Source organism: Choloepus didactylus, chromosome 19 (assembly GCF_015220235.1).
Source record: "Choloepus didactylus isolate mChoDid1 chromosome 19, mChoDid1.pri, whole genome shotgun sequence".
In the NCBI taxonomy this organism is placed as follows: domain Eukaryota; kingdom Metazoa; phylum Chordata; class Mammalia; order Pilosa; family Megalonychidae; genus Choloepus; species Choloepus didactylus.
The window spans coordinates 52,456,137-52,482,606 of NC_051325.1; the positions used below are offsets into that span (position 1 = coordinate 52,456,137).

Here is a 26,470-nt window from a genome sequence, read left to right on the forward strand (position 1 = left end):
ACAGGATTGATAAAAGGCAACAGTGATAATTCTGAGTAATGCCTCCCTTTCTTACTGCTTTTCAAATTTCTTAATGTTCTTAGGTCTAACAAGCTCAAAGAAAATACTTCACTCTCAGGTTAGGCCTGGAACAGGGAAACATTTTCTATTGTCTCCCCCTCATCAGAAAGGCTCACATCCCCCCAGGGTCACAGACTATCCTGAGTTTAGTGCGATCTACTAAAGGAAGTGGCAAAAAGGAAGTTGGCTCAGAAGAGCTCAGAAATAATTGCAGCACAGATTTCAAAAGGAAGTTGGCTCAGAAGAGCTCAGAAATAATTGCAGCACAGATTTCAAATTTAATATCTGCTCTGAGCTTCCAGACAAGCAGCTTATTACTGGCTGCTTGGGAATGTAAAATGGTGCAGCTGCTTTGGAAAACAGTCTGGCAGTTCCTCAAATGATTAAAGAGTTACCATATGACTCAGCAATTCTACTCCAAGGCATATATCCAAGAGAAATAAAACATATTTCCCTCAAAAACTTGTACATGGATGTTTAAGGAAGCACTATCCACAACAGCCAAGAGGTAGAAACAAAATGTGGTATATCAATACAACGGAAAAGTATTCAGACATAAAAAGAAATGAAGTACTGATATGTTACAATCATTGCGCTTGCTAAGTGCAAGCAGTCAGTCACAAAGCCTACATAGTATATTTTATTCCACTAATGAAAATCCAGAATAATGAAATCTATGGAGACAAAAAGTAGATTTGGGGTTGCTTGGTGCTGTGGGAGGCAGTAGGGTAGGGGAGTTGTACAGTATGTTCAATAAGGTTGACTGTAAAGGTTTGGAAATGGATAGCACAATACTGTGTGATGGCAGCACAATACTTTAAGCGTAAGTAACAAAGCTGAGTGTGAGTACGGAAAGAGAAAGGACAAGTTCGTGTACACCACCAGAAGGAAAGCTAGAGGATAAAAACCGGGACCGAATAACTTAGCGCAACCTAGAAGGACGGTGACAGTGGTAAATTGTACAAATATAAGAAAGTTCTTATATGAACTAGAACAAACAGATCACTATCACAAGTTGTTAATAATAGGGTAGTATATGTGAAAAAATACAATTAATGCAAACTAAGGTCTATAGTTAACAGTAACATTGTAATATGCTTTCATTAATTGTAACAAAGGCACTATACCAAAGCTAAATACCATAACATGGGGATATAAGGAGTATGGGATTTTTTTTTCCTTTGGAGAAACAAGAATGTTCTCATATTGACGTGGTGGTGTGCTAGTTTGAATCTGTTATGGACCCCAAAAAAGACTATGTTCTTTTAATCCACTCTTGTGGGGGCAGACCTAGAGTGGATGGAACCTTTTGATTAGATTATTTCCATGGAAATGTTACCCCAGCCCATTCAAGGTGGGTCTTAATTAGTTTACTGGAGGCCTTAAGAGTGCTCAGGGAGAGAGAGAGAGCTCAGCGCTGAGACCCAGATGCTTGGAAATGCAAACAGAGAGACATTCTGGAGATAGCCATTGAAACCAGAACCAGGAGAGAAGCTAAGAGATGAAATCCACTGTTTGCCCCAGAGAAGCTAAGCGATGACCCCTACACACTTAGAGAAAAACGCCCTGGGAGAAACAAGCAAGGACACTCAGGAGCCAAGAGAGAGATGCTAAGACAGAAGCCTAGAGACATTTTGGAGAAAGCAATGGAAATGAGAAGCTAACTCTGGAGGAGGCCCAGCAGACTGGCCATGTGCCTTCCCATGTGAGAGAGGAACCCCAGAGGCCATCAGCCTTTCTTTAAAGAAGGTATCATCCAGTGGATGCCTTAAATGGGACATTTTCATGGCCTTAGAACTGTAAGTTTGTGAACTAATAAACCCCAATTGTAAAAGTCAATCCATTTCTGTTATTTTGCATTCCAGCGGCTTTAGCAAACCAGAAGAGGTGGTGAATGAGAACTATGTGATTATACCAAAAGCCACTGACTCTTCACTGAGAATGGATTGTATAGTGTATGAATGAAACTTTAAATTAAAAGAAAAAAAAGGAAAAAATTTTTACAAAAAGGAGATAAAAGATATTAAGAAGACACTAGGAGTACATAAAGAATTTGAAAGAATGCATAGAAAAATAAGATATTATAGAAATGAAAGACACTGTAGATAAAATTAAAAATATACTAGACACAACAGGAAATTTGAAGAGGCAGAAGAAAGAATTGGTGAACTAGAAAACAGCAACCGAATTCGAACAGACATGGAGAAAAAAATTGGGGAAAAATGGAAAATTTTGAGGAGAAAAAAATGGAAAATTTTGAGCAGGGTCTCAGGGAAATGAGGACAACACAAAGTGCACAAACATACACATCATGGGTGTCCCAGGAGGAAAAGAGAAGGGAAAAGGGTCAGGAAGAATATTCGAGGAAATAATGACTGACATTTTCCCAATCCTTATAAAAGACATAAATATGCAAATCCAAGAAGCCCAACGTACTCCAAACAGAATAAATCCAAATAGACCCACTCCAAGACAAATATTATCTAGACTGTCAAATGGCAAAGAGAAGGAGAAAATTCTGAAAGCAGCAAGATAAAAGTGATTCATCATATACAAGGGAAGCCAAATAAAACTAAATGCTGATTTCTCATCAGACACCATGGAGGCAGAAAATCTATTAATGTAATATACCACATTAACAGAATGAAGGAAAAACACACACACACACGATCATCTCAATTGACACAGAAAAGGCATTTGACAAAATAAAACACCCTTTCTTGATTAACATACTTAGAGCACTAGGAACAGAAGGAACATTCCTCAATACGATAAAGGGGATAAATGAGAAGCCCACAGGTAAACATCCTTCTTAATGGTGAAAGACTGAAAGCTTTCCCTCTGAGATCAGGGACAAGACAAGGATGCCCACTGTCACCACTGTTATTCAACAATGGAAGAAGTTCTAGCAAGAGCAACTAGGCAAGAAAAAGAAATAAAAGGCATCCAAGGAGGAAAGGAAGAAGTGAAATTTTCCCTATTTGCAGATGATATGATCCTATATACAGAAAATCCTGAAAAATCCAAAACAAAGTTCTTACACCTAAAAAATGAATTCAGCAAAGGGGTACATCAACATCCTAAAATCAGTCATACATAAGCAATGAACAATTAGAACAAGGAATCAAGAAAAAAATTCCATTCCACAATAGCAACTAAAAGAATATATCTAGGAATAAATCTAAGCAAGGATGTAAAAGGACTTGTACACAGAAAACTACAACACATTGCTAAAAGAAAATAAAGTAGACCTGAATAAATAGAAGGATATTCTGTGTTCATGGATTGGAAGACTAAACATGGTTAAAATGTCAATACTATGGAATAGTTAGAAGTAAATACCTGAAACTACCAAACTCCAACCCAGTAGTCTGGACTCCTGAAGACAACTGTATAATAATATAAATTACAAGGGGTGACAATGTGATTGTGAAGGCCCTGTGGATCACACTCCCTTTGTCTAGTGTGTGGATGGATGGGTAGAAAAGTGGGGACAAAAACTAAATGACAAATAGGGTGGGATGGGGGGGATGGTTTGGGTATTCTTTTTTAATTTTATTTTTTATTCTGATTCTGATTCTTTCTGATGTAAGGAAAATGTTCAGAAATAGATTGTGGTGATGAATGCATAACTATATGATCGTACTGTGAACAGCTGATTGTATACCATGGATGACTACTGTATGATATATGAATATATTTCAACAAAACTGAATTAAAAAAAAATGTCAATACTACCCAAAGCAATTTATAGATTCAATGCAATCCCAATCAAAATTCCACCAACCTTCTTAGCAGAAATGGAAAAGCCAATCATCATATTTATATGGAAGGGTAAGGCGCCCCAAATAGTTAAAGCCTTCTTGAAAAAGAAGAATTAAGTTGGAAGACTCAAACTTCCTGAGCTTAAAACTTACTACTAGGCCACAGTAATGCAAACAGCATGGTACTGGCACATGGACAGATATATAGGCCAATGGAATCAAATTGAGAGCTCAGAAATCAACCCTCACATTTATGGCCAAATAATTTTTGGCAAGATGGCAAAGATCACTCACCTGGAAAGAATAGTCTCTTCAACAAATGATGCTGGGACAAACAGACCTCCATTTGCCGAAAAAAAAAAAAAAAAAGAGGGGAGGTGGACCCCTATCTCACTCTATACACAAAAATCAACTAAAAATGGATCAAAGACCTAAATGTAAGAGCTAGAACTATCAAACCCCTAGAAGCTGCTTCTGGACCTTATATTAAGCAATGGTTTCTTATACTTTACACCCAAAGAGCAAGCAACAAAATAAAAAAGATAAATGGGACCTCATCAAAATCAAAAACTTTTGTTCCTCAAAGGACTTTACCATGAAAGAAAAAAAAAACAACCTACGTGATAGAAGAAAATATTTGGAAACCACAAATCTGATAAAGAATTAACATCCAGTATATATAAAGAATTCCTTCGACTTAACAACAAAAAGACAAACAACCCAATTTATAAATGGGCAAAAGACTTGAATAGACATCTCTCCAGAGAAGATATACAAATGGCCAGAAAGCAGATGAAAAGATGCTCAACATCACTGGCTATCAGGGAATTGCAAGTCAAAACCACAATGAGATACCGTTTCACACCCATTAGAATGGCTGCCATTAAAAAATAAAATAAAATAAAATAACAAGCGTTGGAGTGGATATGGAGAAATAGGAACACTCATTTATTGTTGGTGGCAACGTAAAATGGTGCAGCCCCTGTGGAAGACAGTTTGGCAGTTCCTCAGAAAGTTCAGTTTAGAACTACCATATGACCCAGCAATCTCACCTCTAGGTATATACACAAAAGAATCGAAAGCGGGGGCTCGAAAAGGTATTTGCACACCGATGTTCATAGCAACAATATTCACAAATGCCAAAAGACGGAAACAACCCAAGTGTCCATCAACTGATGAATGAATAAACAAAATGTGGTATATACATACAATGGAATGTTATTCAGCCATAAAAAGGAATGAAGTCCTGAAACATGCGACAACATGGATGGACCCTGAATACATCATGTTGAGTTGAAATAAGCCAGACACAAAAGGACAAATATGATATGATCTCACTGATTTCAAATAATTAGAATATGCAAACTCAGAGTCAGAATCTAGAATATAGGTTACTAGGGGACAGAGTGGGGACAGAGAATGGGAAGTTAAGGCTTAAAATGTACAGGGTTTCTATTTGGAATGATGGAAATGTTTTGGAAAGGGATGGTGGTGATGGTAGCACAACTTTGTGAATGCAATTAACAGTATGAATATGATTAAAACAGGAAATGTTAGATTTTATATATGGTAACAATAAAAATTAAAAAAAAAATCCATGGAACTACACTACACAGTGAACCCTAAGTTAAACCATAGACTTTAAATAACAGTACAATTATAAAAATGTGTTATTACCAATTGTAACAAATGTTTCACACCAATGCAAGGTGGTGGTGGTGGTAGGCTGGTATATGGGAATCTTGTATTTTATGCATGATTGTTCTGTTAACCCACAACTTCTCTAACAAAGGAAAAAAGAAAAAAATTAAAAATGCATCATGTTGAGTGAAATAAGCCAGACACAAAAGGACAAATATTGTATGATCTCACTGATATGAAATAATTAGAATAAGCAAATTCACAGAGTCAGAAAGTAAGGTACAAGTTACTAGGGACTGGGTCAGGGTAGAGAATGGGGAATTAATGCATAATTGGTAAAGAATTTCTGTTTAGGGCAATGGAAGGGTTTTGGTAATGAATGGTGGTGACAGCACAACAATGTGAATGTAATTAACACCAATAAATTATATATTTGAATACGGTTAAAAGATGAAATTTTAGGTTATATATATGTTACTAGACTTACAATCAAAAAAAAAAGGACTGTACAACAAATAGCAAACCCTAATGTAAACTATGGACCATAGTCAATAGTAATAATTATAGCAATATTTTTTCATCAATTGTAACAAAGGTACTGCACTAACGCAAAGTGTTAACAGGCGTGTGAGGGGGTATATATGGGAACTCTGTATTTGGTGCATGATTTTTCTGTAAACCCACAACTTCTATATTAAAAAAGAGAAAGAGACAACTCAATTAAAAATTTAGCAAAAAATATGAACAGGCATTTCACCAAAGAAGATATACAGATGGAAAGTAAGCTCACGAAAAGATGCTCAACATTATTGGTCTCCATGGAAATGAAAATTAAAACCTTACGAGACAGAACTACACACCTACTAGAAAGACTAAAATAAAAGACTGGCAACACAAAGTGTTGGAGAAGATGGACAGCAAACAAGAACTCTCACACATTGTTTGTGGGAATGTAAAAAGACACATTTAGCTTGGAAAACATTTGGCAGCTTCTTATAAAGTTAAACAGTATTATCACGCAACCCAGCAAACCCACTCCCATGTATTTACCTCAGAGAGAAATGAGCTCTCGCCCCACCGCCCAAGATGCCGAAAGGAAAGAAGGGCGAAGGGGAAAAAGGTGGCCCCAGCCCCTGCTGTTGTGAAGAAGCAGGAGGCCAAAAAGGTGGTAAATTCTCTGTTTGAGAAAAGGCCCAAGAATTTAGGCATTGGACAGGACATCCAGCCCAAAAGGGACCTCACCCGCTTTGTCAAATGGCCCCACTACATCCGGCTGCAGTGGCAAAGGGCCATCTTCTACAAGTGGCTGAAAGTGCCCCCCACCATCAACCAGTTCACCCAGGCCTTGGACCGCCAGACAGCTACTCAGCTGCTTAAGCTGGCCCACAAGTACAGACCAGAGACAAAGCATGAGAAGAAGCAGAGGCTGTTGGCCAGGGATGAGAAGAAAGCTGCTGGCAAAGGGGATGTCCCCACGAAGAGACCGCTTGTACTCCGAGCAAGGGTGAACACTGTCACCACCTTAGTGGAAAACAAGAAGGCCCAGCTGGTGATGATGGCACATGACGTGGACCCCATTGAGCTGGCTGTCCTCCTGCCTGCCTTGTATCACAAAATGGAGGTCCCCTACTGCATCATCAAGGGGAAGGCCAGGCTGGGACGCCTCGTCCACAGAAAGACCTGCACCACTGTTGCCTTCACACAGGTCAACTCGGAAGACAAAGGAGCACTAGCTAAGCTGGTGGAAGCTATTAGGACCAATTATGACAACAGATACGATGAGATCTGCCATCACTGGGGAGGCAATGTCCTGGGTCCAAAACCTGTGGTTCACATTGCCAAGTTGGAGAAGGCAAAAGCTAAAGAACTTGCCACTAAACTGGGTTAAATGTACACAGTTGACTTTTCTGTACATAAAAATACAAGTTCTCCTTCAACCAGAGAAAAAAAAAAAAGAAATGAAAACTTGTCTACAAGAATGTAGATAAATTTTTATGGCAGCTTTATTCATAATCGCCAAACAAGGAAATACAACTCAAACCATCTTCAACTGGTAAATGAATAAACAAGTGGTGGTATGTCCTTATAATGGAGTATTACTCAGCAATAAAAAAAGAACTACTGATACATGAAATAACATGATTGGCTCAAAGTGTCCGTTATACTAAGTAAAAGCCAGACAAACGCAATATACTCTCTGACTCCATTTATGTAATATTGGGCAAAACAACAGGGGCAGGAATTAGACCAGTGTTTGCTAAGGACTGGGGATGTGGGGAAAGGATTGAATTCAAAGGACACAGGGAAGGGGGGCAAACATCTGAGATGAAAGATGTTCTATATCTTGATTGTGGTGGTTCTTACACAACTATATAAATTTATCAAATACACTGAACTGTACACTTAAAAAGGGTGATTTTACTGTATGTAAATTAACCTGTGGGGGCACAGAAACAAAGGGAATGAAAGATGTTTTAGATTGGCGTAATCTGGTGTGGGACAAAGAAACCAACAAAGTTAATGTCACCAACCCCAGGACAGAAGGATTTCACGTGATGCTCTGAGAAGGACCAACATTACTTCTGTGGTATTCCCGTCAAAAAACACATAACCTGAATCTCATCATGAGGAAACAATCAGACAAACTCCCCAACTGAGAGCCATTCTACAAAACTGACCTTTAAAAACATCAGTGTCATGAAAGACAAAGAAAGGTTGAGGAACTGTTGCAGATTAAAGGAAACTAAAGAAATGTGTTAACTAAACGCAATGTATGATCCTCTATGGACACTAGAACAGGGAAAGTTTTCTATAAAGGATATCTATCACTGAGACAATTGGCAAAATGGGAATATAGAAAGTACATTATATAACAGTATTGTAGCAATGTTAAATTTCCTGTATTTGTCAATTAGGGATTGTGGTAAGAGAATGTCCTTGCTCTTAACATATACATGCTGAAGTATTAGGAGTCAAAGGGCATATGTGCAACTCTAACTCTCACGTGACTCAGAGTAAGTACAGAAACAGAAAAGAGAATAATACCTACATTTACAGAGAAAGAAAAGGCAAATGTTAACCATTGGTGGCTATGTGGTATTTGCTGTACTATTCTTGCAACTTTTTCGAAGATTTGAAATTTTTCAAAATTTCCAATTGAATTAAAAAAATAAGTCAGCCAAAGGAACAGCCATGCAGTACTCCTGAGAGGAAAATAGGAGGAACCTTGGCATGGTGGCCTTTACCGCCCTACAAAAGTCAAGGAGCATCGGAAGACCCCAGCTTGCACAGGCACCTGTGGACTGATTTTAGAGTGCTTCCTCAGAAATGCACCCAAATCTGGCTCCCAAATCCCGCAGAGCAAAAACAGAAAACAGCAACCCCTCACCAAACTGGCAGCAACTAGTGGAAGTGGGTGACAAATTTCACAAGGATCCAGGACCCTGGCCCCAGCAGTCATCTCCGTGACTCTGAGGTGACCTGTGAGCCATGCATCTCCCCCTTCAGCAACTTTGCCATCCCTCTTTCCAATCATTAAACCTCCAATCTATGCCATGCCAATCCCACAGCAGGGTGAGTAAAGGAACATTTCTTCCCTTTCCTACAACAGGAGCCCAGGCAGACCGCATGACTTCTTGTGGTGAAGATCCCACCTAACAACTAGCCCTTGCTTTATGTCCCTGTCTCATCTCTCCCTAACACACTTTTCAACAGAGGAACAGAGGGTAGCCAGGTTGGAAGGGATATAGGGCCAGGTGAGAAGATCTATCTGGAGGCTCACAGAACCAGCCATGCAAGCCAGAAGGCACAAGGATATAAACTTGGTCTTGCTTGCCAGGTTGGAGTAGGGATGGAGGGATGGATGGAGAGAAACAAGGAGAATCCTTACAGTAGGCTAGCCCTATAATGCAAGTACAACCCTCCACCCCCACCTTTGCCCCATGGCACACAGGCAAACAGCACCATGTTTTAGGTCAGACATCATCATTACTCAGTTGATGGAATTGGATGCTGAGGCAATTCAGTGTGCTAGCACATAACAGGGGAAAGTATAGAATGTATGAAAGTCAGCCATGAAATTTGGGGTCAAAAAGGGGGATGTGAAAGGAAATGAAATAAGCTTCAGTGGCAGAGAGAATCCAAAAGGAGCCGAGAGGTCACTCTGGTGGGCACTCTTACGCATACTTTAGACAACCCTTTTTAGGTTCTAAAGAATTGGGGTAGCTGGTGGTGGATACCTGAAACTATCAAACTACAACCCAGAACCCATGAATCTCGAAGACAGTTGTATAAAAATGTAGCTTATGAGGGGTGACAATGGGATTGGGAAAGCCATAAGGACCACACTCCACTTTGTCTAGTTTATGGATGGATGAGTAGAAAAATAGGGGAAGGAAACAAACAGACAAAGGTACCCAGTGTTCTTTTTTACTTCAATTGCTCTTTTTCACTCTAATTATTATTCTTGTTATTCTTGTGTGTGTGCTAATGAAGGTGTCAGGGATTGATTTGGGTGATGAATGTACAACTATGTAATGGTACTGTGAACAATCGAAAGTACGATTTGTTTTGTATGACTGCGTGGTATATGAATATATCTCAATAAAATGAAGATTTAAAAAAAAAAAAAAAAAGACATAATGCTGAGCAAAATAAGCCAGGCACAAAAAGAGAGATATTGTATGTTACCACTAATGTGAATTCTGTGAAAAAGGTACAATGTTTTATACTGTAGAATGTAGGGGACCTAGAGATACCAATTAGTGGAGGGGGAATGATAATCTAATAAGAACAGATAAACTATGGAGGGTAATCTCAATGTTATGGGAATGCTCAGGAATGATTATGGTTTGTAAACTTTCTTGGATATAGTAAGATCATGTTGGAAGCAATAGAGTTATTTTAGGTTTTTTTTTCTCTTATTCCTTTGTTTGGACATGGTTTATTAATTTTCTTGGGGTATGGCAGGAACATGTTGGAAGCAATGTAGTTATTTTAGATTATTTGTTTTTCTTACTCCTCTGTTTGGACAGGGTTTATTAATTTTCTTGGGGTATGGTAGGAACATATTGGAAGCAAAGTAGTTATTTTAGGTTATTTGTTTTCCTTAATCCATTGCTTTGCTTGAAATGTTGTGGGGTTTTTTTGGTTGTTGTTTGCCTGTTTGTTTTTAATTTTTTGATAAACAAAGTTAAAAAATTGAAAAAAAAATCAGTAGAAAAATGGGAGTAAAAACTAAATGACAAATAGGGTGGGATGGGGGGATGGTTTGGGTATTCTCTTTTCACTTTTATTTTTTATTCTTATTCTGATTCTTTCTGATGTAAGGAAAATGTTCAGAAATAGATTGTGGTGATGAACGCATAACTATATGATCATACTGTGAACATTTGATTGTATACCATGGATGACTGTATGGTTTGTGAATATATTTCAATAAAACTGAATTAAAAAAAAAAAAAATAAAATAAAATAAAAATTAAAAAAAAAAAGAAATTTGGGGTCAGACATGAAATTTATAGCAGTCACCTATAACTAAAAAATGCTACAAAATTAAAGATTTATAAGATAATAAACTTTAGATAGGCTTTTAAAAAAAATAAGCTAAAAGACATTATGGACCACTTAACTATTTTAAGCAGACCTCCTAGCTCAAATTACATTTGCATGAAGTAATAATGTATGATCAAAGTTTAAAGATCTTTTGAATCCTAAATATTCTTTGAAAGATGGAAGAACTTAGAAAGAAACATACACTGTATATCAAAGTACAACCTTGGATAATCAAGCACATACATTAAAATAAGTAATTTGCTAAGAATTTGGCAATGTATTAGACCATCAAGGAAAACTTTAAAAATCCTCCCCTTTGACTGACGGCTTGATGTACTGAGCCTTCTGTCTTGGGGCTCGCCCCTGTGAAACCTGTTGCTGCAAGGAGAGGCTAACCCTGCTTATAATTGTGCCTAAGAGTCTCCCCGAGTGCCTCTTTGTTGGTCAGATGTGGCCCTCCCTCTGTAACTAAGCCACCTTGGCGGGTGATCTCGCTGCCTTCCCCGCTCCGTGGGACCTGACTCCCAGGGGTGTAAATCTCCCTGGCAACGCAGGATATGACTCCCAGGGAAGAATCTGGACCCGGCATTGTGGGATTGAGAACATCTTCTTGACCAAAAGGGGATGCAAAATGAAACGAAATAAAGCTTCAGTGACTGAGAGAATTCTTATGGAGTTGAGAGGTCACTCTGGGGGACATTCTTACGCACTATAGAGATAACCTATATTAAAACCAATATAGGTTTTAATATATTGGAGTAGCTAGAAGAAAATACCTGAATGTACCAAACTCCAACCCAGTAGCCTTGGCTCTTGAAGACTATTGTATAACAATGTAGCTTACAAGGGGTAACAGCGTGATTGTGAAAACCCTGCAGATCGCACTCCCTTTATCCAGTGTATGGATGGATAAGTAGAAAAATGGGGACAAAACCCAAATAAAAAATTGGGGGGGATGGGGGGGGTGATTTGGGTGTTCTTTTTTTATTTTTTATTCTTATTCTTTCTGGTGTATGAAAAATGTTCAAAAATAGACTGGAGTGATGAATGCACAACTATAAGATGGTACTGTGAACAGATGATTGTACACCATGGATGACTGTATGGTATGTGAATATATCTCAATAAAACTGAATTTTAAAAAAAAGTAAAACAAAACAAAACAAAATCCTCCCCTTTGAGAATGCCTTCTTGACCAAAAAGGGGAGAAAAAGGTAACAAAATAAGGTTTCAGTGGCTAAGAGATTCCCAATAGAGTTGAGGGGCTATCCTGGAGGTTACTCTGATGCAAGCCCCAGCTAGATATTCCAAATGGCCACAGTTAGCCAAACCCTAATCAACAGTAGTCCCAAAAATACTTACGAACACCCAGGTCCCTATGTGAGACTCTATAAAAGTTTCACTAAGATTATTTTTCAAAAACTTAAATTCTCCAGTGTTCCTATGCCAGATAAGTCCCAAAACCCAGAGGCAACAGCCTCTTCAAGAACATCAACCAGATGCACCCCTCTTCCCCATAATGTCAACAACCCTTTTCAATATGTACAAATTAGGGTGGTTCCCCAAAGATTGACAAAGTGATCAAATGAGAGAGAGGGGTAGCAATAGACAAGACAGGATTTAACAAAGGATTATGAACAATCAATCTTTACATAAATATTTTTTTATATAGGGTATTAGAATAGCTAGAAGGAAATAACTGACATGGTAGAGCCGTAACCCGTAACATTCTTTGAAATTTGTTCTATAGCTACTTGTTAAATTGTATTTTGAAAGTTATCACCTTTCTGTATATATGTTATCTTTCATAATAAGGAAATAACAAATTGTGGAACTGTAACCCATCATATCCTTTGAAATTTGCTCTATAACTGCTTGTTAAATCAGACTTTGAAAGTTATCACTTTTCTGTATATATGTTATATTTCACAATAAAAAATGTAAAAAAAAAAACAATTCTTCCTTAACTTCCTCTTACATTTGGATTTATTATATCTTCCCAGGAAACATGTTAAATGTACTTTATCTTCCATTTTGAACTAACAACTCATTAACAATTATTTTAGACCATAGAGTCTCCACCAACAACAAATGAAGTTATTAAAAGGTGAACTGGGGAGGCAGTTCACCTCTAGAAAATAACTGACAAGATTTTTAGAGACCACTTAAGGAGGTTCTTAATATTTGGGGGGCAGCAGATGCTTTTGAGACTGATAAAAGCAATGGACTCTTTTTCCAGAAAAACATACATGAGAACATAAACACAGTATTTCTTCAGACCATTTTGGGAAGTTCACTGACCCAGTGAAGCCATCATGGACCATCCATGGATGCAACAAGTTAAGGACTCCTAGAAGACAATGAAACTGCTTTGCTAAATATAACATTTTGAATCTTCAATTCGAAGGTTCACATGTACATGAATATTATCCTGATGTTATTTAGGAAAAAAATCATCCCAATAATGAACTCACCAGGATTTTATAAATACAAAGCCCTACCTGTAAAATAAGCTTACCTCAAAATTCACAGGCAAGTTCCGTTTAAGTGCAATCTCAAATACTTGACTTATTTCAGATTTATTGAGATTTTCTTCTTCAGATTCTCTTCCATTCACCTAAAAAAATAATAACTATTTAGTGCTTAACTCTTAATAAAACCTCAACATCCCAGCTGGGTCGAAAAACCTTAAAAATTAAAAATCAATGAAAGTGGCTTTATGGAGTTACCGTTAACCCAGAGAACAAGGCCACATGTATACCATGTGTCACTGGATTTAAAATGTTAAAAAAAAACCATAAAGTGTCTTCGCATACTTGGGTCAGACAATATCTCATAAATCCACCATAAACAATCTAAATATAACAGACCTTTGGTGTGAATAAGCCAGTTGTGGCAAGATGTCACAAGTACTGTTAAGCCACATTTCGGAAGAGTCAAAACACATACAGATTGGTGTGGAACATCTCAAATGCAAATATATGTCTCTCTACCTGAAGTATACAGAGTTTTTATTTGGACATTAAGTTCCTGGAATCTGTTTTAAGAAAGGATGTGGTGAAACAAATTATAAAACTCCATGTGTCTCATACTGCTGCTGACAAAAAATCAAGGTGTAAGCTAATAGTCTCCTGAACAAAGGCAGCCATCCTGTCTTTGTTACAAGGTTCATTTACGCCCTCTAGCCAGGCTTGGGATAAAAGAGGGTTAGAGGCATTCTCCCTGCATGCTGATGACACATAATTTATATTGTGTTTTAGTGATGAGAAACTAGATAAGCTCAGTAATAGCTAAGTCCTCCCAAAACACTGCAAGAGAGCTGCATTTTTCCTTACATTATTGGGACACCTGTCAAAGAATTTGTAAAATCTGGTTTCTAAGATTAAACTAGCTGACAGGAACCCACAACTGAAATTGCTGACTAGGTAAGGTATAAGACTACCCAAGATTTTATCTCTTGTGCATTGCCTTATTATTTATCTGATCCTACCAATACTGTGCTGAAATTAAAAAAAAAAAAAAAGAACTTTAAAAAACACACCAAAAACTCACTGATGCAAGCAAGAGTATAATCCTGTACAAATAAATTCATTCAGACACTATTTGTTTTTCCTTCTCTCCTTCCATGATGATAATGTTTTCTCTCCAATCTGGTTTCACTTCACTCTTGGCCTGGTCAAAACAATTAGCATCGTATTTCTAATGGTTAACCTAAACACTTTTATTTTTGTTTAAATCCTAAGCAATAAAAAGGTCTGCCTTTTTATGAGTGAACCCTTAAAATCAGAAGTCTTTATTCAGCGTGCCTTAGAAGGCTTGGGTTCTACCTAAGTTTGGTTTGAAATAAAAAAATAATACTGTATTTAAAAAAATAACTACGTATTTCATACCAGAGATTAACACACTGAAGACCACCAACACATTAACTTGTGCTAACAGGTTAACCTATTTTTGCATAAAACAAAGTAAAGCTTTTTGATAGCTGTTTATCTTAAGAGTATCCAGAGATTTTTTAACTAGGTGAGCTGTTTTTGAAAAAAAAACAGTCCAAACTCATACTAAGTAATTGTGTTGGTGAAAACGTACTCCTTAGTGTGCAACCAGAAAAAATTCAGAAATAAATTTGGTGCTGAGGCCTGTATAAGACTTTAATTGCCACACATATACCCCAATTTTCAAATTTTTCTTTGTTCATTATACCAGCCCATAAAGACAAGTACAGATAATAAGGCAACAGGCTATTGTCCTGGATTTAACAAATGTCAATATGAAGTCCTATTGATACCATTTTTATTCTTTCTGAAGAAAAAAAGAAGCCTCTCTTACACTCCTTCCCATGGCAGAGTTAACTATTATCCTAAAGTATGACTGTACCTTTTCCAGCCCTGCTTATTTTATAATGGACAGAGGTAATATATAGTATACTTCTGTGTTTTGAAAATACATAAATGGTTCTCACTGATTGCCTCTCTAAATATTTTAAATTCAAACTTATAAAATAAATCTATACTAATAAAATGCTACTTCTCTATTTTTATTGAGGTTCTACGTAAGATTGATAGAAAATAGTATATACCCATGATGGAATACTAAGCAGCAGTTAAGAAGGAACAAGGTCATGAAACATACGACAGCATGGATGAACCTTGAAGACATAATGCTGAGTGAAATAAGCCAGGCACAAAAATAGAGATATTGTATATTACCACTAATATGAACTCTGTGAAATATGTAAAATAAATGTTGTATATTATAAAATGTAGTGGACCTAGTGATAGACAGCAAATAGTAAATGGGGAACGATATCTACCTAGTGATAGACAGCAAATAGTAAATGGGGAACGATATCTGTTCTAATAAGAACAGATAAGTTATGGAGAGTAATAATATTATGGGAATGCTCAGGAATGACTCTGATTTGTTAATTTTGGGGGGTATGGTAGGAACATGTTGGAAACAATGTAGTTATTGCAGGTTATTTGTTTTTCTTATTCCTTTGCTTGGTTATAATTTATTTTCTTGGGGTAGGGTAGGAGATGTTGGAAGCAATGTAGTTATTTTAGGTTATTTGTTTTTCTTATTCCTTTGCTTGGTTATGGTTTCTTAATTTTCTTGGGGTATGTTAGGAACATGTTGGAAGCAATATAGTTACTTCAGGTTATTTGTTTTTCTTATTCCTTTGTTTTGGTTTTGTTTGAAATGTTTTAATTGTTTTTTAATTTTTTGATAAATAAAATTAAAAAAAATTTTAAAAACACTGCAAATTAAAAAAAAGACTGCTAGAAAATACTGGTTCTGCTAAATTCTAAACTCTAAGCCAGTCATTTTCAACCAAAGCAACACTAGAATTACTTGCGAACTTTAGAAGACACACGCCAGCGCCCCTCTCCAGACAAGCAAACCCAAACAGCTGCAGATAGGGCCTGGGTATCTGTTTTGTTTTATTTAAAGTATTTGCTTCTTTTTTAAAGTCCCCAGGTGACTTCACTAGCAACCAGACTTGCAATTCACCACTCAAAGTCACTGCTTCCAAAGTAATTTCAATAGGGATAAAACAGCCAGTAAAATGAAAATGCAAAACAGGAAACAAAAATACACATTTATTTGGAAGTGAGATTATGTTGCTCTTTTAATATACATAATTTTTTTTATATTATCTGGAGGACAAAATGTTGCAATGGGGTAGCAGTGAATGACTCAATATAAATCCACAAATACCATTCCCAGTAAGATGAGGAAAGTTTAGTAGGCCTTTAAACTTACCTTCACGAAGTGGGAATTGCTATTATCATCAATTCCATAGTGTATGGTTCAACAATAAAAGCTAGGCAACATTAAGGGGAAAAACAAAAACAAAAAAACAAAAAACCAACACTCTGAACCACACAAAACCAACAGTTACGCTAAAAAAAAAAAAAAAAAAAGTCACCATCATTTATCTGACTCTCTCCTATAGACCCTCTTTATTTTCATATATTCAAAGTCATTTTACAAATAATTTACAGAACAAAAGGACAACAAAAACAATTTCATTGGAAGTTTTAATAAGAATTTTAAAATAGCAAACCCATTGGGCTGTCTCAAGAGCTCTAAAGAGAGGCCAGCAGAGTTCTCAGGCAAGGGGGGTGGGGGAGGGAGCAAATGCCAATTTTTATTCTATATGTTTTTGGAAGGTACATATTCTTGAAATAGGCAGGGTCCTCTAAATGCAGCTAACTGCTCAACTGGCATGCCTGAACCTGGAGCACAGCCATCTTAAATGATGCCAGATTTCATATGTATCTCCAACAGATTCTAGCTTATTGACTTCTGCTGCTTCTTGTATTTATGTTGTCAAAACATAAAACTTCTGAAATTTCTGAAATCTTTGGATTCATAATTTTGTTGAAGATAGAACAGCCATCTTCTTTGCTCCATAACTGCAAAATATTTTCATTTTTAGATTTATAAACACTAACAGAAGGATCAATCTGATGGATTTTTTTTTTCCATTTTTACATCATCTATTTCCTTCCAATCATCTTTGTACACACAACTGCCTTTTGCCTTTGTCTACTTATTTCATGGGTAATAAGTGGTAAGGAATAAATTTTGGTGCCCAAACATCATAAAAGAAAAGAATGTTTATCAAAACAGGGTGGTATGGGTTCTTGTCATAAAATACTGTGTGAAATTCTTCCTATTCAACAACTGACTAGATAATACCAGATTTCTCTTTTCTATATCACGGAAATATATTGTCAACACACTGATTCTTGAGTTTGGGAAAATTCATCTAAGACATCATCTGAAGACTCATAGTCTGAGATTTCCCTGAATGCTCAATTTTACCATCATCATTACAGTCTAGAGTGCTGCTGTCTCTTTGCGATCATCTTCTGATTCGTCTAATAATTGGAAATATCTTCCTCTGTCAATCTTATTCTCTTTTCCATTATGAATGGAAAAAGAAAAATTCTTCATTCTCAACTGGGTTCAATGAAAGCTAAGTGTATACTAAAAAGATGGTGTCTCTAGCCTACTTCTGTATCTTCTTGAAAGAGGACACTATGTTGGCAACGCACCAAGAACTCTAAAGGATGGTAGAGTTCACCATTGTATCATCCACCCAGGGAGTCCACTTTATTATTACTTGCTCAGCATATTTAGGAATAAATGATGAATAATGGTGAAATAATATCTAGGATTACAAATAGCAAAAAATGTTTCAAAACAGGAAAATTAATATCTCTAAGATTCCATAATGTAAAGATTTATAAAAGGGTACAATAAATTAATACGATCATTTTAAAACAGAATGAGTTTTATTCTGCTTTTTTTAAAAAAAGTATGTTTCCCCTTTGTTCTCTGAAAGACCTCTAAGAAGGAATAACATAATGCAATATCGATGCTTAACCAGTCAGAACTGCTAGAAAAAGCAGCTCTAAAGTGGTAATTGGGTCCAGTGGACACTGACAGTACACCAAGGGCAGCCATGGTCTCTAGAATCTTCCCAAACTACATACCTAACCCAAGTGAAGATAAGGGCAGCCTTTATTTATTTTTAAGATAGTATTTTAAAAAAACTTCAAACAGTACAATTAAAAAATGAAAATCTTCCACACCTATCACCAGGGGAAACTACTTTTAAAGTTTGATATATATCGTTCGAGGTATAAACTACACACTTCCAAACATATACATATACATATAAGGTAGGCTTTTTATTTATTTAAACACCAACACACTATATACACAACAACTTGCATCTTGATTCCACCCTCAATGAACAAATCATGCGCCTCCTTCCATGCTCCTGTACTGATCTACCACACCTTGATACCTCCTGGGGATAAATGTATCCATTCATTTAAACAGTTCCCTAACACTGGACATTTACACTATCTCCCATTTTTCTCTATTACAGATAACTGTAGCTATGACCACCTTGCTCCTAACCACTCAGATGCTAAATAAAAGTCATCCTTTGCCATTACAAATTTAAAATTAAAAAAAAAAATCTATGCCATACCCTCTCCCAACTCAGGACTTTTGCACCTCCTGCTCCCTCTGCTTAGTTTTCACCTGCTGTTTTGCTCAAATCTTTAGTCTCAGGGAGGACTTGTTTGATTGTACCACATTACTCCAATCTAAAGTGGACCTTTTATGCCCTCAAAACACTTGCTACCTTTGCACCACAGCACTTGTTACACTTTTATTTTTTTGCTATACACACACACACACACACACACACACACACACACACACATATTTTTAAAACATTTTCTACTGGGAAATATATATACAGAAGAGTGATAAATTTCAAAACACAGTTTAACAGGTAGTTTTGGAGCAAATTTCAGAGTATAGTATGGGTTACAATTCCACAATTTCAGATATTTCCTTCATGGTTATTCTAATACACTAGAAACTAAAAAGAAATATGTATATAATGATTCAGTAGTCATTAGTAATTTGTTAAATCCTAACTTCTCTGTTACAACTCCTCTCTGTCATCTGAACATTTTCTCAGTCTTCAGGAATATTTGGGCAATGACCATCTAACTTCTTCATTCTGAAAAGTGGTGTCAACATTACGGGGTAGGGGAATGCAAACTGGTTGATGTTCTGGGAGAAACCGGTACCCTCTAAGTTTCAGGGCTTATCTGGCTTAGGAACAATCTGAAAGTTTTAAGTTTCTGGAAAATAAACAAAAAGTAAAACTTTCATAGAGCCTTAGATAGAACCCTGGGTTTTCTTTAGGGTTTTCAGGAGTACTATTGGTTGGGGTTTCGCATACCATGGCAATGTGTAATATATGGCTGAAGCCTGCATAAGAGTAACCTCCAGAATGACCTCTCAACTCTATTTGAAATCTCTTTTGCTACACTTTTTGATGATACTAATATTTAATGTCTGTCAACTTCATCTGGCTGAGCTCCACAGGGGTAGGGACAGCGCTGGCTGTGTTCACTTCAGGGTCTCGCACGATGCCTGTTGCCAACAGAGCAGACTATGTCTGCCTTGCAGACAGAAACCGCTGGCTTTATTTCCTATATTCACAAGAAGATAAATGGATCCACCACACAACCACATGCTGTACCCTTTTCAAAAGCAAAACTGACAATTTTTTAAAATGACAGTTTCCAGTGATGGCAGGTTGTGGGTAAACAGGCATGCTCATGCCCCATTGGCAGGGGCCTAAAATGTACCATCTTTCTGGTAGGAAATGTGGCCATGTAGATCAACATGCACAGAAATAATCACAGATATACACAGAGTTTTAATGACAAGAATATTCTTCTCTACCTATTTTATAATGGGAAAAACCATAAACAACCTAAATAACCAAGCCCCTATTGTTAAAAACAACAACAAAAAAAAAAAAACTACTAATTTCACACAATGGAGTACTTTGCAGCCATTAAAAACAATAAGTAAAACTTTTATAGAGTCTTAGAGCCCTGGGTTTTCTTTACGGTTTTCAGGAATACTATTGGTTGGGGTTTCGCATACCATGGCAATGTGTAACATCTGGCTGAAGCTTGCATAAGAGTATCCTCCAGAGTGACCTCTCGATGCTTGTCGAATTGGAGTCCTCTATGAAATTACAAGTAATGGCATGATAACATATTCATGATAATCACTTCAGTGAAAAAAGATAGTTACTGTACAATAACATCCCATTTTTGAGACAGATATGTGTGTACAAACCTCTTGCATATGCACTGACATCCACCAAAATGTTTACAGTGATTATTTCCAAGTGGTAATTTTTAAAATAATTCGTTCTCCTTTAGCTTTTTTGAATTTTAAAATTTTGATAATTAGCACACATACCTTTTTTTTTTCAATGAAGATTAAAGAATGAATGTTAATATAGGTGAAAGTAACAAAATCAGCCTCAGAACACAAGCACTGCCTACTTGGGGTATATGCAGTCCACCCAGGATCATATTTTATGTCTGACAGTAGCACACATACCTTTTACGATAAGAAAAAAACTAAAGTTGTCTTTTAAAAATGTTTCCCCCCTCCCCCAATACCCACCTACCAAGGGCTCAGTAACATCAGGGGTCACCTCTGCCTAGGCAGCAGGCCAAGTGTTTCATTTATTGCTTCAAAGTCTTTCTTCTATTTAACGGCTCTCATTGCTGAAGTACTACTTAAAGCTAGACTTTGAGCCACTTCTGAAGGGAACTGTCTCTTCTTCAAATGACCCAGAACTAGAAATTGGGAAAAGAGGAGGAAAGTCAAGGGAATAAGGAGTTTAAACATTACTTCTAGCAGAACTGCTACAAGACTTCACTTGAGCGCAGGAGAGTATGTCTACTAGAGCCCCTGCTCCCAGCACTGGGGCCCACGCCGCTCTAGCAAGTGATGGCCTAGTAGGACTCAGACTGACCAGCAGGCATTTTCCCTTTCCGGCAATATCGTGATACTTCTGTGGAGGATTCAAAGGGGGGAATCTGCCTGGGAAGCACTAAGAAGCACAGATACTTAGGATCTATGGTTATCACACCCTGACCATGCTTCAGAATCACTCCAAGAGAACACTAACAACAACAACAAAATAGAAAACAGATTCCTGGGTCTCACTTCACTCTAGAATGAATTACGTGGATTGAAACTAGGAATCTTCTTTTTAACTGCTCAAGTAATTCTGATGCAGCCAACCCCACATACCAGTGCTCAGCAATCATTTAATAACTGTTGGCAAGAAGGAACTGAGAACAAATACCTACTTCATCTGACTCCAATTAGCAACACAGTCAAGTCAAACAAATGAAAGGTCTACAAAATAATTCAGATGATACTACTTTTTGGTGTTTTAACAAATCTCGCCCACTGAGAAGCTCATCCTTTTAACTTCTCTAAATTGTCTTTTTTAAAGTTACAGTCCATTTTCTTTTATTTGGTCCTCAGTGGACACTGGAAACAAATTATTTCTGTTAAAATGTATAACCACATTGAAATATAGAAATACACTATAACAAAAAAAAAGCAAACACTCCTGTGCCATCAGACATGAGTCAGAGCACCACCCGAAGCTGGGGTTCACTCTGGGTGGCAGCCGGAAAGAATGCACCCAGAAAGCCCACTCCAAGTATCCACTGGGCCTCTTATTTATCACCACGTATTTAGCCCCAATGTTCTGTGCAAAATCTTCTTTGTGAACCTGTTTATTGAGGATGAAAAGTCAATGGCACCCAAAGAAATTTTCAGGTGGTATTTCCTGCTGTGATTCAAGAGAACCAAGAAATCTCAGTGTTTTCTATTCAATGGATTTCTTTTGGACTTCTAGTGTCTTGATTTGTGATAAGACTGCCTTACCAGAGATATTCATTAGTGGTTTACTGCTTGATGGTACAGAGATACTTATCTCCTAAGAGTCATATTCCTATTCAGTTGCAAAGAGTTAATATCTTTTCCCTATCATGGTGGTTTTAAAATATGGCCCCTGCAGACAAAGGTACCCAGTGTTCTTTTTTACTTAAATTGATCTTTTTCACTTTAATTATTATTCTTGTTATTTTTGTGTGTGTGCTAATGAAGGTGTCAGGGATTGATTTAGGTGATGAATGTACAACTATGTAATGGTACTGTGAACCATCGAATGTACGATTTGTTTTGTATGACTGAGTGGTATGTGAATATATCTCAATAAAATGAAGATTGAAAAAAAATATATATATGGCCCCTGAATTCTTTGACATGTCTCTCATCAAGAAGTAGTGTTCTCCAATTGATTGTACACTGTGGGATATTGTAGACTATGTGAGTGTATCTCACTAAAACTGAATTGAAAAGAAAAAATAAAACAAGTAGGGTTCTCAACATTGTGAATTTACTAAAAGCTACTGAACCACACTTAAAATGGTTAAAATGGTGAAATTTGTTTTGCAGACTTTAACTTCAATTTAAAAAAAAAAAAAGTGGGGTTCTTTGCCTCCTACCCTTCAATTTAGGCTCTGTACCTACTTGACCTATGGAACATAGGAGAAGCAAAACTATGCTGATTTCTGAGTCTGGGCCTTAAGAAACCAGCAGCTACTTCCACTTGCTGTCTCCTAAGATGCTCACTCTTAGAGCCCAGCCCCTGTACCATTAGGAAACCTCTGCAGCAGTCCATTAAGAGAAGAACTTCTCCAGGCAAGAGACCCAGCTTAGCTTCCAGCTGACAGCCAGTCCTTGCTAGTCATGTGAGCCACCTGGAACGTGGATCCTCCAACTCCCTGCAAAGCTACCTCAGCAAAGCAATGTGAAGCCGAGATTAGCTACTCCTGCCAACCCCTACCTAAATTGCAGTTCCATAAGCAAAATAAACAATTGTAGCTATTTAAGCCACTAAGTTTTGTGACAGTTTGTTATGCAGCAATAGAGAATGCTCCAATGTAATAAAAAAGAGAGTGGTTGGTCAAAAACAGCATCAGAAAATTTTCTAACCTGGTACCATAAATCACAGTAGATTCCAACAAGCATAATCTTTAATACCTAAGAATTCATCCATATATGTTTTTCACAACTAGACTGACTCAAAATCTTTCTGACATGTTCACACTCAAACATGTCACTCAAAACTGCTACAGAGTGACAAGTCTTCTAGCTTTCTTGCTAAGAATTTTTTTTTTCAAAGGCAAGAAAGATACAGGGTAAAAGATTTCATGAGTTCTCAAATAACAAAAATTATGGACAGCTGTCAATGTTATCTCCCCTTAGAAAGAGCAACTTGAGACAATGTGTTTCAAACTACCCTCCCGCTCTGCCCTGTCACAGAGTCAACCCTAGTTCTCTCCTTACCTCTAGCCTCTCAGGCAGTGGCTCATTCTGCAGGATCCTCAATGCTTTAGCAGCAGCATCATGTTTCGCAGCCTGTCTCGTCCTTCCTTTCCCATTAAATTGCTGTCCTCCCACAGAAAGTTCAACTTGATAAAGTAAAGGTGGAACTGGAAATGGGTAAAAGTACCTAACAATAAAAGGGGGTTAGGGAAATTACATTCTCAGATTGATAAGTCACCCATACATTCTCTGGCAAATTCCAAGTATTTTCTTCATCACGGTCCTAAACACATTAGTATTTGGCTACTAATAATGACTCATCAAGGTATCCAGAAATTTCGTCAAAGTTTAAACTGTATTAGAACTGTCACACAGTATGAACAAATACTGTTTAGCAAATCAAACTAATGTTCCACAATATAGACTGGTTTACCAAATATATAAGTTCAATTTTTAACAGTAACCTGTATTTACAAAATCTAAAATGCTGAAACAGAAACTTGCTATGCTTTCTCATACCTGAAGACTCACCCTTGCATGAGTCTCCAGAAGAGCTCTGGGAATTTCTGAGCAAAGTCTTCCAGAAAGGACCCTCATTTCTGTAAACCCCAAGAGCCCACAGTCTGACAGAACCTGATTTCTTACATTTCAAAGCTTGTATTTTTAAAATGGTTTTGTACCCTAAGAAGGGCAGGGAAACGAAGATCTCCACTTTGGTCATCAATTGATCCATGAATATCTAACTACCAGCAGGATTTTACACATGGCATTTTCAGGTTTCAATTACTATTTCACTGTACTTGTGCTCTGAGGCTATTTACAAAGCACAGAAGTTCAAAAGTCAAAATGTACCCAATAAAAAATAATCAGGAATTCTACAAATGCTGAGATTCATGGTGTTGGGGGGGAATCATTTTCAAATGTATCAACTACACAGAACAATTACAAGGGTGATCTTCAACCACACAGCTTGGGGGGCACGAGCCACACTGCTAGCAAGGTATATACTCATGCCCTTTCCCAAAGACAGGAGTTTAAAGAGCACCAAGGCACAGTTCCAAAGCACAATTAAGACTGACTTCAACACTAGGCAGGCCCAAAGAAGACCAAATCATTATTTGCTTCACAATCCATAGATAAGTGCTAATTTATTATTCCATATAAAGCATCATATATATTAATTTTCATCTGTATTTGGAAAACAAACACACACATACCTCGGGGGATAAGCACCTCCTCTCATGTTGTAGTTGTAGGTGGACTGCACCCGAGAGTAAGGGTCAACAGGCTTGTACATTGGTTTTCTCCCAAGTTTCACGCACAGTGCATTTAGCTCTACCGTAGGGGTTATGCTTTCTGCAACACAGAATCAAAACAAAGAACTGGTTTTTTTCTCTGATGTGAGAATGACAGTTGCTAAAATCAAAAAGAATAGCATGCTTTCTAATAATTGGATTCATGATGCTCTGCATAAAAAGACCTAAGTACTTCATTGCTAGGTATCAGGTCAGGAAATCCAAGAATCTGCTGTGATTTCTGGGTATTAATACACAGTCAATGGCACAAAATATACTGTAAGGGCTATTAGAGGGAGCAACAATTTGACATAAAATGTTATTGGTGAAAGGCATACATTCCAATTGTCAGAAAGAAATTCCAATGCATGTCAAATCCTATGATTAAAACAATCCCATGCAACTGTCCAAATTATTTTATTGTTCGGTAATACTAACCAATACAACTTTGGTTGTACTGGCTTACTGGGTCATTGGCTTACACTTAGAAGTACGTTTGCACACTCTATTTCACTGAACAATGGATTTCTTGAGTACCAACTGTATGCAAAGTTAAACTTGAGGGACACAATTGCTGCTCCAGAGGTGTTCAAAGAACATACAACATACTAAAAAAAACTACAATGCTACAGGATTGTGCCATAAGGAAAAGTGTAGAATTACTGAAGAGGTGGCAAATAAATTCTGTCTGGAGAAGTCAGATGAGGCCCATGGAATATTCAGGTATCTCCATTCCTGACATTTATAATGGGATTCTGACCTGTGGTAATACTTGTTAGGAAAATGCATTCCATTTCCATATACAAGAAGAGCAAGTGTATCTTGGGTTATGTCAGAATTACCAGTTTTAGAAAACACACACTACTCATTTTCCAGTTTTTTTCCTCTGAGTTCATCCAATTTGTAAAGCTTTTATAAACCATTTAAAAAAAATCAATCTGTAAAGATTAGTGTCAGTGCACTATCACATTTAAAAACAATACTTTTGTATCAAACACAGAACAACACTAGCAATGGCAAAATTCAATTTAAATGCACACAAACACCCACATTAAAACGTCTCTTTAGGATGCATATAGTGAAAAATAAAAATGACTTGATTTTTTCATACCATAACTGGTTCAAGTAAATTTACCAAATTTAGTTAAACTACTTATAGTTACCATGAACCAAGTTTTTAAGAATATCTTTGGGGTTTGCAAAATCAGAAGGTCACATGCGTTACCAAAACTGTGCTTCCTCATATTGGAATTATATTTTTTCATAATTCCTATAGTTGTATTTTAAGCACAATCTGAATGATTTTAAAAGTCACTCTGATCCATAGAATTTATCTGCAGTAGACAATGAATTTGAAGACAGAACATCACAAAGAATCAAATGTAGCAAGAAAAGTCT

At 37.0% G+C, this 26,470-nt stretch overlaps 2 protein-coding genes across 20 annotated transcripts in view; one reads left to right on the top strand and one right to left on the bottom strand.

The window, feature by feature from the left end:
* The window catches only part of STAU1 (staufen double-stranded RNA binding protein 1), a 57,198-nt gene that overhangs the window by 9,393 nt on the left and 21,335 nt on the right, over window positions 1–26,470 (bottom strand). For 15 of the 19 annotated variants that reach the window (XM_037811073.1, XM_037811080.1, XM_037811075.1 and 12 more), the window contains 4 exons: window positions 24,995–25,133; window positions 23,799–23,964; window positions 20,514–20,597; window positions 13,537–13,635 (listed from right to left, as the gene is read on the bottom strand). In XM_037811073.1, coding sequence (XP_037667001.1) covers window positions 13,537–13,635; window positions 20,514–20,597; window positions 23,799–23,964; window positions 24,995–25,133 — 488 coding nt within the window. The remainder of the gene's footprint in view (window positions 1–13,536; window positions 13,636–20,513; window positions 20,598–23,798; window positions 23,965–24,994; window positions 25,134–26,470) is intronic. The other 4 variants (XM_037811076.1, XM_037811078.1, XM_037811086.1 and 1 more) reach the window with 1 other exon arrangement.
* On the top strand, window positions 862–7,353 carry LOC119515960 (60S ribosomal protein L7a-like). The gene is made up of 2 exons (XM_037812196.1): window positions 862–883; window positions 6,521–7,353. The coding sequence occupies exons 1-2, from the start codon at window positions 862–864 to the stop codon at window positions 7,351–7,353; spliced, it is 855 nt and encodes a 284-aa protein (XP_037668124.1).